The 14476-nt window shown below is 39.1% G+C and overlaps 2 protein-coding genes and 1 pseudogene across 2 annotated transcripts; all 3 read right to left on the bottom strand.

The window, feature by feature from the left end:
• Positions 1-695: 695 nt before the first annotated feature.
• On the bottom strand, positions 696-1798 carry LOC144645782 (octopamine receptor beta-2R-like). The gene has a single exon (XM_078505328.1). The coding sequence runs from the start codon at positions 1796-1798 to the stop codon at positions 941-943; it is 858 nt and encodes a 285-aa protein (XP_078361454.1). The 3' UTR covers positions 696-940.
• A 4176-nt stretch (positions 1799-5974) lies between these two features.
• On the bottom strand, positions 5975-8375 carry LOC144647472 (E3 ubiquitin-protein ligase TRIM71-like). The gene has a single exon (XM_078507277.1). It carries the CDS (start codon positions 8350-8352, stop codon positions 6085-6087), a length of 2268 nt encoding a protein of 755 aa, XP_078363403.1. The 5' UTR covers positions 8353-8375; the 3' UTR covers positions 5975-6084.
• A 1787-nt stretch (positions 8376-10162) lies between these two features.
• On the bottom strand, positions 10163-14136 carry LOC144647473 (E3 ubiquitin-protein ligase TRIM45-like; annotated as a pseudogene).
• Between the last annotated feature and the right edge of the window lie 340 nt (positions 14137-14476).

Raw genomic sequence — 14476 nt, 5'->3', positions numbered from 1 at the left:
TTTTTCGAAAAGTAAAAAAAAAAAAAAAAATCCAGATTCACTAGTTAAAGAAGCAAGTACTTCAATTTACAAGCACACGATCTTGTTTTATTAACAACGATTGGTATATGATGTCTTTGTCTTTAATAAACATCGATACTACGTTATTTAAAGACTGTTTAGACATTTTATAAGGAATAACAAACAAAAAGACCACGTTTTCGAGTTGACTTTGTAATCAGGCTTTCTAACTTAGCAGCCCGGCCTTCTCTGGAACCCAAGTGTTTTTTTTTTTTTTTTTTTTTTGCCCGACCGACCGACCCATCTTCACAAAAGACGGGGCGATGGGAAACGAAACATTTTATTGGGATGGCCTAATATTTTAGCAGTGGACACCAAAATAACGATAACTCGCCGAAAACGCGTTGTATCGACCTGAGAAGCTGGAATACAACAAAGAATGAAACAACGAATCAGGGTAAGTCAACTTTATTCACAAAATATACATTTTTTTTACTTTAAAAGCAAAACCGTTGTTTCCCATACAAACCCTTATAAATCGAATCTTTGTAACACAACACCGCTCGTAAGCAAGAGTCACGTCCAAAGGTAATCTGATAGAGAGCTTGAGCCGCCTGTGTTTTGGTGAAATGCGGTATAGGTTTTGGCCATTTTGAATGGTCTGAAATAGGGAATGGTCCATGCACTCTGGTCAGCGATTAGGTTATTTTTTTTTTGGAAGAAACTTTCTTTATGATTTTTATTATTCATCCCTTGAGAGGTTCGATTTAAAACCTTGGGTAATTTGTACCCCATGTTTACACAAACCATTGTAGTTCCTGGACAGGGTCTGGTCTGAAACAGGGGAAAAAAGCACAGCAAATACAAGTACAGACCTCGCGTAACTTGCAAGTTTTAGCAATTAAAAAGGATGTTTTTTCACGGAAACTTCGCTGTTCACCTAATAATGACAGCCCATTCGCTTCAGTTCTCTTTTTATGTCTTTCTTTAAAACAGCGTAAACAAAGGGATTCATTGCTGAGTTTAGAACAAAAAAGATGTGAATAACTTCCTTCAAAGGTTCCGGCACGACACAAAGTTTGAAGACGAAACAAAAACAGCGATAATTTCCCGCAATGTGGCACAAGACGAAGAACAAAATGATCAAGATGATTATTTTCACAGAAGCCTTCTTCTCCGTGTGCTTATTGTGTCCTTCAACTTTTTCTTCCTTCCCGAGATTAAACCTTATCTGGGCCAAAAGAAGCAATTCCTTTCTTGAAATTCTTTTAGCTATGAAGAAAAGACGTCCAATAACAACCACAAAGAGTATGCTTGGGATGAGCTGAAAAATTAGTACCCTGAAAGTTTCGAAGATAAAAGTAAACGAGTCGTTCCCGCTGGAGTAGGTGAAAATTGAAGGCAACGTGAAAACAATTATCGGCGTGATCCATGCCATAGCGAGGAACAAAAACAATCGTCTCCGTGTGATAAGGAGGGTGTACTTTAAATGCATCTCAATTGCAAGAAGTCTATCTACTGTTAAGGCACATAAATTTGCTGACGAAGAATAAAGAAAGGTATGGCTTATTTTGAACCATAAGCCTGCGTGATCGGTAGACAAGTTATGGAAAAAGGTTGAGATAAAAAGTAGTGGAAAGTAGCTTAATTCCACGCTCAGATCAGCAAGTGCGAGCGAAAGGACAAACCAGTTTGCTGTAACATGAAGTCGTCGTCTTGTGATGATCAAGTACATTACAATTGCATTTCCTAGAATGCCTATGACAGTGAACAACCAACCGAGTATTAAAAACCACATATTGTGGTTTAGACATCGATCAATAAAATGATTCCACAGTAACAGATCACTACCCAAGCCAGTCTGAGCTGATTAGAAAAACCAACTCAGTTCACTAATTCTCTTGAAATAAAACTCAGGTCTCGGCACTGATTGTTCCACGATCCCGGGTGTCACTGTGGAGTAAAACAAATTCAGGTTCATAAGGTGAATATTTGTAATCTTAACTGAGTAAACCCTGGGCACAGCCACGACTTTCCTTTCACCTGAAAACCCTAATGACTAGAATTAAATTCAGTTGGTAGATTACAAGTATTAAAATGAAATGGAATTCAGGTTAAGACCTTACACAAAACTTCAAGTCACTCTCTACATGAGCGTCGAAGTCGGCCTCCAAAACTGAGAAAAAGAATCACTGTTTTGTATCCACCATTGCATGAAACTTAAAATTAATTTAATTTTCAGAGAATGTAAAATGTTCATGGGGCAGATGTTTTCCATATTTTCTCCGACCTGTTATGATGCCGATTAACCTTTTTACCAGCAGTTGTCGTCAAGTACCAATAGAATACCTCAGGGGCACTTGAGCTGTCAATACTTTGGACATTTCGAACTTTAATAAGGTCTCTTCAACTATATTTAATCAAACTTGAAATTGGAAGCGATATTTGTTCGAAGAATAAATTAAAGCATCACATCTGCAAGTTTTGCCTTCAAAAAAAAGCATAAGCGTATTTTGAGCAGAAAAAAGGAAAAAACTGATATAACGTGATTTTAAGAGAACGAGATCGCAATTTCTGCTGACGATTCTTTCTGGTTCAATTGAATTAAGCGTCTTTGGATGAATTTGGCTGAAGGCTAAAATTCATTATCAACCCTGCTAGCGGAAGCAAACAAATTGAAAACGTGCCACTCACCTTAAGTGCAGATAAGTGATATGGGACGAGTCTTTTGCAATAACCTGTAATAATTACATTATTACAGGTCGATAAGTACATTTATTAGACGACTTAGGCAGCTGAGAGGGCCAATTACTAAAATCGGCCATTCAGAATGACTTATTATAGGTCCAATATTTTCTTATTTTCCTACAGCTCTTTTTCAATCATAAAGTCGTGCGGTAAATTTCTTATTTACAAGTTTGCTCAGGCGGACTGTTCTCTTCGAATCTCGGCCCTCGGTCAGTCTGTACCATACTCGATCGATATTTCTTTTTTTTAAATACATTTATTGAACAAAAAACATAACAAACAGAACACAGTAATCGGTATGGCTAATGAAAGACCTAGAGACCGTATTATTGTGCCAGTACAGCTTTGGCGATTGTTTAGCAAGCTATATATGTATTTAATGGCGATTGACTCAAGGCTCGACCGTGTTTCAAATGACTAACCCAAGACAGTACTGCAATGAACTGATATGCTTTCAGCTGCGTCTGTTTTCGCGGTATCAACTTTGTATATGCGACTTCTAAATGATTCTTACGGATAAACTTGTTGAAGTTTTCAGAAATATTCCTCATAAAAAAAGACCTGTATTCATTTTCCCGCCCGTTAAAAATAAGGGTGTAAACTTGATAGCTTATAAACGCAATATAGCCAAATAAATCAAATGAAGATTTAGAAGATGTTGATTTGCTGGAAAGCAGCTGGGATGTAGTCTCATTTTCAGTTTTCGGTCTTAAGGATGTTTCTGATGGTGTATTTGGGCTTTTGGACTTGGATATAGCCTACGAATACACTGAGGCGCCTCCCATACAATACCAATTTCCCTGCACGGGGCTCTTCAGTGTTAATTACCGTATTTATTCGATTAAGCGACTACAGTCAAAGCTCACGTAAGCGGACACCCTCGGGACGCGAAAAAAGTGTCCGTAACTGGAGCTGGCCGCTTACGAGAATGGTTCTCGCAAGCGGCCGCAGAGTGTGGGGGATAGATGGCCGCTTGCGGGAGCTTGCCCAGCTAACAATAACCGGACGGACGTGGTTGACGACAAAACAAGCACTGAAATATGGTACTGTAATTACTGTAAAAACATTGCGACGAACGATGATGTGAAGTTGATTGATAAAAATAAGATGAAGAGGTTGTAAATAGGATTTTCCTTGGGTTGTCCGCTTACGGGAGCGTAAAAACAAAGAAAAAGTCTAAGTCGTAATCTCTGAAAGTGTCCGCGGCCGCTTACGGGAATGTCCGCTTACGAGAATGTAAAAATACAGTGTTTGTATGGGAGTTAAAACGGGTTTTCCAACAAGACGGCCGTAAGTAGAGCTGTCCGCTTACGAGAGTGTCCGTTAAGAGAGCTTCGACTGTATTAAATTTTTGGACCTTTGGAGTGGGCGCTTATTTGAGGTGGGCGCTTATTAAATTTTCACCATTTTTAGCAAGTAGTACTCTTATTTTGCAAGAAAACAGTAAATATTGACAAAACGAGAAGATGTACCAAAGCTAAATTTTAATTGTCCATTGAAAGTTTCTGTAAATTACTAAGAAAGCTTCAGTGGTCTTCGGGGTAGTCTTTTCGTAGTACTTAGTCAATTTCACTCCTCTCATTTTACCCTTCTCGTGCACTTCATTTTTTTAAGGGGGTGGGGGTGGGCGCTTATTCGAGGCTGGGCGCCGCCAGTATTAAAAAATCTTCATCACTTCCGGCGGCAGTATTCGCAGTGTAACTTGGACAAAGCAAATCAAGATATCAGCTACATTCTCAGTTTATTGATAACTAATTCGTGTAAAACTTTAACTTTACAATGTCCAACACGAGAAAATTATTTCTAGATAAAGGTAAATGTAATTTCAAATCAATTCAGAGTACATTGTGCAATACGCCTGTACACTTACTAAGTCTTTACTGCAATACATAGCTGAACTATAACCTATAACTGGCAGAATCTAAGTATAATCGATATAGAAAGTATTTGAAATCATAGGAGCGATAACAAATTCTGATTTGCTGTTAATCAAGAGTATGATTGCATACAAAATTGAACGGCATGAAGTCCTGAGTTACCATCCAACATGAACATTGCAATTTCCGAGAAAACGAAAACAAGAATTTCCCAGAGAAATCCTATTTATCACATTTCTGACAAAAGTTGAGAAATTGGAGAAGAAAATGAACACAGGAACAAGTTGATATTAATCCGTCCGATTTCAGTCCAACAACAAAATTTCCGATAACATCGTTGCAGACAAATTAATGCCAAATAAAGAGGTTCAGATACACTAATCGCATTCGGGGAAATTGCAAAATTTATGAGTAGGTTTCCAAGCAATAACTTGTCTAAAGGCCAAGTAAAGAAAAACAAATGCTTCTCGTCCGGATTTCTGTAAAAAAGAGAGCGGGCGGGCGCATTGTTTGTGATTGGTTATTTCCTCCATCGTCAAATTCTCCAGAAGCGAACTTGCAAAATAAATCCTGACCTCTCCACTACGGACCTAGCGTGCCGAGGGTTTAAAATGTTGGCCTGAGTTCGTATTAAAACGCAGACAAAAGCCATGTCTTACAGGCTTTTCTTGGTTTTTTGTTCGTTCCAACTTTCCCAGCTACAAATATTAAAAAAAGAGAAGCGGCCCCAAAAAATGAAGCGGGCGGGGACGAGAAACATTTGTTTGTTTTTTTACTTGGCCTAATACAGATTGTACAGTTTAACACGGCATGCGAAATATTTTCTGGCGTATTTACAGTATTCATTCCACAAACAGCTGTGGTGTGTTTTAAAAGTGTTGTTATAATAAAACTCACAATTTTATATAACTCTCTAAACTTGAAGCGCCTAAAAAAAACATAGCAGTGTCAAAGTTTAACACAGCTGTATGAGACCAAACTTACTTGGCCAGCATTACTCTTCCACAAAACGTTTTTCTTTTATACAAAACTAACAAACAAATAGAAAAATAGGGAAATCTTCGTCATCAAAATCGATCGGTTTATACATTGTGTTGAGTAATTCCGTTGTACAAATGTAACACTTTGAACTTATCTGTCTTAAAGTTGTTTTAAATTAAATGATGTAAACAATCATGCCTGGATAGCTTTGGTCTTGTATTTGCTTAGTTCTCTTATTTTTAAAAGGAAATCGTGTAACAATAGACTACAAAATCATAGAAAATATGATTTTTCAACCAAATCCGGAGTATAACCGGGCTAGATGCGTTTCCTGTGCTTGGCAAAGGTTGCATTACAGCTTTTAAAAAACCTGCAAAAAACCTGCAAAAAACCTGCTTTCTTTTTTCAATTTCGTAATTTAGAAATTACCAGCATGTATTCACATTATATCACGTTCATATTGAAGTGCAGTTTCATTCTATTCAAATATCTTAATGCAGTTATTACCAGAGTCCGATACAACTATTCTACCATCACCAAGAACTGCCGAGGAGATTGGGCAACTAAACTCTCCTAACTCGCTTCCTTCTGTCCCAAACTTTGTTATAAACTTTCCACTTAATTCGAACACCTGCACTCTGTTATTCCCTGAATCACAGACCATCAGGTGTCCTGCTTTGTTAACTGACAAGAAACCAGGTCCATTAAATTCCCCGTTCCCGTCCCCCTTATTGCCAAACTTGTAAAGAAAATTTCCTTCCCCATCAAAAAATTTGATACAATGTTCTTCAGCATCCGACACTATAAGATATTCATCATGCTCGATACAGTGAACGGGAAAGGTGAAAGATTCCTTTTTGCCAATTTTATCTAAAAACTGACCAGTGTGAGAAAAGGCTTTAATTTGCTTGTTACCTGGATCGACAACGAGAAAATTCCCATTACTGTGTAAAGTTAAACCAACAGGACCCGTAAGCTGTTGATCAAGACTTCCCTCACTACCAAACTGGTTCAAGTACTCGCCCTGCCCACTGAACAGTTGAACTCGACCGTTAGCTTTGTCCGCAACTATAATGTTTCCGGAATCGTTATCAAAAGCTATCCCCAAAGGATAATCAAATTCTCCTTGTTTGTCCCCCTTTGTACCAAAAGTTCTTAAGAAAATCCCTTCACTACTGAATACCTGTACTCTGTTGTTATTAGAGTCAGCCACTGCAATGTCATTATTATTGTTAACTGCGACTCCAAAAGGCTCGCTAAGCATTCCAACAGCCGAACCTTCTTCTCCAAAAGACAACACGGGTCTGAACTGTCTGGCTTTGACTTTAACTGCAAATGGACTGCCAGGGACGTGTTCTTCATTTACCTTCACTGATACACTACATTTTCCTTTTTCTTTGGCAAAATAGCTGATGTTGTAGGTGCCATCCTTGCTGTCTTCGACTCGCGCTTTCGTCGCACAGTCATGGCCTTGTTGATTTTTGATTTCAACTGCTACGCGGTCACGCTCGTCGTAACATTGTTCTCCTTCAGCATTTCCTGTTGTCAAAACGAACCGAGCTTCAAGTCCAACAGTCACATCAATGATTCCTTTTCCTTCGGCTCTGGACTGGCTGGGTCTGGTCTTGGTTGGAAACTGCTTGACAAAGCCAATTTTCTCAGCCATTACATTATTAAACAACTTCTCATTTTTGATGAATTTAAATTCGGGGATACTTTCATTGACACAAGGAAGGTAAGCTTGATCATCTTGTCCAACGGCTTCCTCCGGCTGAAATGTTTTGTCTAGAAATTTGTTTGGCTGCATGATTTCGGCGCTTACGTTTCGTTTCAAAACAGCTTCAGTTTGTTCGATTTCTGCTTCAGTCATTTTCAATTGGTGTTCAATCCCGCTCTTTTGTGTTCCCAGTTGTTGGATTGATTCTCTCGCTCGATTTTCAACTTCATTAAAGATCTCCTGCTTCTGAGCTTCGATAGTGGCGATCATGTTTTCAGCAAACTGCTGAGCGCTTCTTTTCACGTTAGCGACTTGCGCTTGAATTTCAGCACAGCTCAAATCAAGTCGAGCAATCTCATTTATCTTCTCCTGAGCTTTTTGCTTGTGGTATTCAATCACAGACTTGGCTTGTGTCTTGCGCTCATTTGCAGCTTCTTCCAAAAGTATCTTGGCGTGACCGTCGTGAACAGTTGCAACACAAGAATGGCAAATGGCAACAGCACAGCCTTTGCAGAAAAACTCCAATTCTTTATTTTCATGGCCACGATTGCCACAAAATACAGGTCGCTTCAAAACTTTCTCAAAGTCTTCATCTTGAAAGTCTTTGAGCGCCAACACATGGTGCCCTTTATTTGCTTTGATTCCATTATGAAGGCTTATGCAATCGGATTCACACCAGAAAGAACTACACTGGAAGCAGTAGAAACTCTGGGAGCTTTTCTTGTCGCAGTTTCCACATCTAACTGCAGTGGTATCGCACTCCTTGATGGCCAGTACATCCAGCAAACTGTTGATTCGAAAGTTGGTCGGCAGCTCGTTAAGATTACCGCTTCCAGGGACTTTGCACTCTCTTCTGCATTCAGGACATAGAATGATATCGTGGCGGCCACTCGTTCGTAGAATACCTTGCAAGCAGTGAAGGCAAAAACTGTGCAAACACGGGAGCTGTTTCGGGTCAGTGAATGTGTTCATGCACACAGAACAGGATACTTCTTCGTGAAGATTGTTTAGCAAGGTTTTTACATCCATGGCAAGAGAACCCAACTGGGAGAGAGCCGACAAGGAGTTTTAAGATGAAAACGCCTCGAAGGAATATTAAATATCTTTTTCATTAAAATTGACCAATAAGAAAACGTTTTTAGACATGTTTTGACATATTTCTGACTTCTTATTAGCTTATAATAGTTATAGACAGCATTCTTAATTCTAAGAAATGGGGTGAAAACAACTTGACCTTGTCTCTTTCAAAATCATCATATCACGCCACCCGAAACGAATTGACCGCGTAACTGTAAAAAGACAAAGAAGCCGCTCTGCGCTACTGTCATGCACATAAATATGATAAATATTAAGGTTGAAAAGAGTGTATTGGTAGCCCAGGGGGGGGGGGTACTCCGGCTTGTAAATGACGGGGATGATCGAATGGAGGCAACTCAGGACCCAAAAATCCCTAAGTCTTCCGACATTACCCAAAAATCCCTGAACCAAAAATAACCCCCAAAAATCCCTTCTTACCCCTAAATTGCCAGGAGGTGCAATAACATAACACAAAGAACGCTCGTTTTGTTTATTCATCATACCATAAATGCGTCAAGGCACTTTAGTTCGTGTTTAATACCCAAAAAAATCTCCTATCTAAATCAAGATACCCAAAAAAATACTTGCCAAATTTTACAACCCAAAAAAATGCCGGAAAAGAAAATTTCAAACCCAAAAAAATCCTTCGATCATCCCCGTCATTAACAAGCCGGAGTACCCCCCTTGGGATTGGTAGCAGGCAGCATGAAGCCATTTCTTGTGAGAACCACGGTTCAGTGTTCCGGGCAAGTGTCTGTGTGGACTGGAGAAGACAATAGTAGTGTATGACTGCATTTGAACCATACAGCCTGTGTTATTGATGGATAAGTTGATTAATCTGATAATTACTGAAAATGAACAACCAATGCAATAAAACCTCGATGAAACGTGTACCCGTTTGAATGCGCTTTGGCTAAAAATTTCTGTTACGACTTTGCCAATAAATATATTGGCGAGTAAAATTCATGTACAAGATAGGGGGCCAAGGAATTATGAGGAGGTGTGGGGGAGAAGTAATTTGCCGCAAAAACGTGTCAACAGTGTTTTCGGAATCAAAATTTGGACCCCCCAATGAAAAAATCCCTGGATCCGCCCCTGCTCAGCCAAGTCAGTCTCTCAAGGATGGTCGCTTACAAGAGCTAAAAACAGAGAAAAGTCCAATCTAGTCGTAAAACTCAAGGGTAATTGCGCTCGCTTACGTACGGAAATAGTCGCCTAGGTGAGCTTTTTATTGGAAATTTAACTGATAATGTAAACTAGGTTTCTTGAAGGCGGTCCGAACTAGAGCTACAGAAGTCGCTTTAATAACTGAGTTCACAGACCAGTGGTTTCATTATTTTGAAAAGGGCGCGAAATGTAGTGTTTATGTCAGAATCTGATGTCAAATAGTTTTCTTTAAGGAGGCTCACAACGGTTTCCAGCACTTCCCAGCTCTTATACTTTGATGGGTCAGTGCTATATCTTTATAAGTTGCTTCTACAATAATGATATCAAACAAATTTCCAATCATTGCTGAATAAGTTGTGGGCATTTTCATGACCTCACTGGTTACCGTAGCAACAGTATAACCTGTTTAAAACACCTTTAATTTTCCCTTTAAGTTCTTATAACTCAAAAACGAGCCCGGTAGCCCCCATTTTTACTATTGAGTAATGATCAGCATGATAAGATACTTGCAACTTTTTGCAAAGTTAAAAAAATTCTGGAGCGGTTTCAGAGCTACCTTAAATTTCCTAACATTAAAACAAAACAATTCAAGAAGTGAAGTATCTTCTCTTCTTTTTATTAGCAACCATTTCATATAACTTTACAATGTTCACTTAAAAAGTCAAATTACATGTAATACGGAAAAAATTATTTCTTAAAAGAACGTCCATTCAATCAGGGTAGCAAAGGGGGTGTCGTGATCCCGTTTCACGCACAAATTTTAACCAAATTCACGCGTCACGCTTTCTTGAAACAGCAGAATTCACGAATCCCGTATTTTTTCTAGCTATTTTCACGCGTCACGGTATAATTTTTACCCTATTTTCACGCGTCACGGACAAATTTTTGCCCTTTTCACGTGTCACGTATAAACCCTTTGCTACCCTCTTCAATCTACACGTTAGATTGAATGGCGTTCTTAAGTGGGGAGGGAGGGCATGATCTCAGGTTAGCACACTCCAGACCTACTTTACTTTATTTCAGTACATAGTATGTTATAACAATTCAAATATAATGAGGTAAGGAAATAGAAGTTTAAATCGGTTTGTAATGATCATATATAAGAGTGAAAGTGCTACAAAGTGTGGTTTGCTGTTAATCACGAGTATGCTTGCAAATTCCTGTTACCAATCAAACATATAAACATTGCAATTTGGGAGTACAAAAAACTCCCAGCGTAATCGTATTTATCGCATTTCTGACAAAAGTTGAGAATAATCACACAAACAATTCGTTATCCTCCCATTTTCAGTCCAATCACAAGAAATAACGTTCGATTAAATCTTTGCTTGCAAATTAGTGCCAAATGCAGAGGTTATACAATAATCACATTGGGAAAATTGCAAAATTTATGAATAGATTTTCAAGCAATAATTACTTGTGTTAATACAGCAAGGGAAATATTCTCTGGTGTAATTACAGTGTTCATACCACAAACAGCAGTGGCGTGTTTAAAAAGTGGGGTTATAATAACACACATTATTTTGGAATGTCTACCGAGATCAACAATGCTGTAAGTAGAAGTTTTACCCCATGTACCCTTCAGGTTAAAACTAAAGCATTCAATTTGAAGTAGCACTTTTCTATATGAACTCTATATAAACCTGATAAACTAGCTTTAAGAGTACCTAATGTATACAACATTAGAGTCACGTATAATAGCAGTCTGAAAGTTTAACTATGAGACCAGACCTTCTTGGCCAACATTACTCTTCCACAAAACGTTTTTTCTTTAATACAAAACTACCAAACAAATAGAAAAAGCGGAAATCATCGTCATCAAAATCGATCAGTTTATACATTGACTACATTGTGTTGAGTAATTCCGTTGTACAAATTTAACACTTTGAACTTAACTGTCTCAAGGTGGTTTTCAATTAAATGATGTAAACAATCATGACTGGATAGTTTTGGTCTTGTATTTGCTAAGTTCTCTTAATTATTGGTAAAAGAAAATCGTGTAACGATAGACTACAAAATCAAGGGAAAAAATGATTTTTCAACCAATCCGGAGTGTGACCAAATTCCAATAGTGACCTGGGTTAGATGCGTTTCCTTTGCTTGGCAAAGGTTGCATTACAGCTTACAACCTGCTTTCTGTTTTCAATATCGTAATTTAAAAACCATCAGCATGAGTGATTCACATCATATCAAGTTCATATTAAAGTGCAGTTACATTCTATTCAAATATCTTAATGCAGTTATTACCACAGTCCGATACAACTATCCTACCATCACTAAGAACTGCCGAGGAGGCTGGGGCATCAAACTCTCCTAACTCGCTCCCCTTTGTTCCAAACTTTTTTATAAACTTTCCATTTTGTTCAAACACTTGAACTCTGTGATTATCTGTATCACAGACCATTAGGTGTCCTGCCTTGTTAATCGACAAAAAACCAGGTTAATCAAAATCCCCGTTCCCTTCCCCCTTATTTCCAAACTTGTAAAGAAAATTTCCTTCCCCATCAAAAAATTTGATACAATATTCTTCATTATCCGACACTATAAGATATTCATCATGCTCAATACAGTGATCGGGAAGGGTGAAAGATCCCTCTTTGCCAATTTTTTCTAAAAACTCACCCGTATGAGAAAAGATTTTAATTTGCTTGGTTTCTGCATCAGCAACGAGAAAATTCCCATTACTGTGCACAGATAAACCAAAAGGAGTCCTAAGCTGTTGATCAAGACTTCCCTCCCTACCAAACTGGTTCAAGTACTCGCCCTGCCCACTGAACTGTTGAACTCGACCGTTTTTTGCGTCCGGAACTATGATATTTCCGGAGTTCTTATCAAAAGCTATCCCCACAGGATAATCAAATTCCCCCTGCTTGTCACCCTTTGTACCAAAAGTTCTTAAGAAAATCCCGTCACTACTAAATACCTGCACTCTGTTGTTTTTAGAGTCAGTTACTGCAATTTCATCATTATTGTTAACTGCGACTCCAAAAGGCTCGCTAAGCATTCCAACAGCTGAACCCTTTTCTCCAAAAGACAGCACGGGTCTGAACGTTTTGGCTTTGACTTTAACAGCAAATGGACTGCCATGTACATGCTCCTCATTTACCTTTTCCCCTTTTTTTCTTTGGCAAAATATCTCACCTTGTAGGTGCCATCTTTGCTGTCTTGGATTTGAGCTTTCGTCGCACAGTCATGGCCTTGATGATTTTTGATTTCAACTGCTACGCGGTCACGGTCGTCGTAACATTGTTCTCCTTCAGCATTTCTTGTTGTCAAAACGAACCGAGCTTCAAGTCCAACAGTCACGTCACTGATTCCTTTTCCTTCGACACTCGACTGGTGTGGTCTTGTCTTGGTTGGAAACTGTTTGAAAAAGCCAATTTTCTCAGCCATTACATTATTAAACAACTTTTCATTTTTTATGAATTTAAATTCGGGGATACTTTCATTGACACAAGGAGGCTGAGCTTGATCATCTTCTCCAACTTCCTCCTGAGGTGTTTTGTCTAGAAATTTGTTTGGCTGCATGATTTCGGCGCTTACGTTTCGTTTCAAAATAGCTTCAGTTTGCTCGATTTGTGCCTCAGTCGTTTTCATTTTTTGTTCAATTTCGCTCTTTTGTGTTTCCAGTTGCTGGATTGATTCTCTCGCTCGAACCTCCACGTCATTAAAGATCTCCTGCTTCTGAGCTTCGATAGCGGCGATCATGTTTTCAGCAAACTGCTGAGCGCTTCTTTTCACGTTAGCGACTTGCGCTTGAATTTCAGCACAGTTCAGATCAAGTCGAGCAATCTCATTTCTCTTCTCCTGAGCTTTTTGCTTGTGGTATTCAATCACAGACTTGGCTTGTGTCTTGCGCTCATTTGCAGCTTCTCAGTTCCAAAAGTATCTTGGCGTGACCATCGTGAACTGTTGCAACACAAGAATGGCAAATGGCAACAGCACAGTCTTTGCAGAAAAACTCCAATTCTCTATTTTCATGGCCACGATTGCCACAAAATACAGGTCGCTTTAAAACTTTCTCAAAGTCTTCATCTTGAAAGTCTTTGAGCGCCAACACATGGTGTCCTTTATTGGCCTTGATTCCATTATGAAGGCTTATGCAATCGGATTAACACCAGAAAGAACTGCACTGAAAGCAGTAGAAACTCTGTGAGCTTTTCTTGTCGCAATTTCCACATTTAACTGCAGTGGTATCGCACTCCTTAATGGCCAACACATCCAGCAAACTGTTGATTCGAAAGTTGGTCGGCAGCTCGTTAAGATTTCCGCTTCCAGGGACTTTACACTCTCTTCTGCATTCAGGACATAGAATGATATCGTGGCGGCCACTTGTTCGTAGAATACCTTTCAAGCAGTGAAGACAAAGACTGTGCAAACACGGGAGCTGTTTCGGGTCAGTGAATGTGTTCATGCACACAGAACAAGATAATTCTTCATGAAGATTGTTTAGCAAGGTTTTTACATCCATGGCAAGCCGAAATGACTACGATTTAAAGACGACAACGCCTCGAACGAAGCAGTTCAAGAAGTCTTGCCATCGGATATCTTATTCATCAGAACTGACCAGTTAGAAAGCCTTGTTTGACATGTTTTGACGCATTCTGACTTCTAAGAATAACTACAGACAGCGCTCATCAATTCTAGGAAATGGGACCAAAAAACTTGACCTTTTGGGTTTTAGCAATAATCTTGCGAGATTTTCTTTCACGCGCAGCATGTGAGCAAAAAATAATTGACCGTGTGAAATTGAGAAGATGAAATGTGCGTTCATTTGCTATTGAGCTTTTGACAAACGTTTCGCGCCATTCTCGCCCCCAGTGCTACTCGTTTTAAAATGCCTCCGTTTCGCCGACCACATGACCAAAAGAAGTGAAGGCTCTGGCGGCGAATTTTGTGTCATGTGACA

This window comes from Oculina patagonica, chromosome 3 (assembly GCF_052425735.1).
Source record: "Oculina patagonica isolate OP01 chromosome 3, crgOcupat, whole genome shotgun sequence".
In the NCBI taxonomy this organism is placed as follows: domain Eukaryota; kingdom Metazoa; phylum Cnidaria; class Anthozoa; order Scleractinia; family Oculinidae; genus Oculina; species Oculina patagonica.
This window is presented reverse-complemented; position numbering and strand designations above follow the sequence as displayed.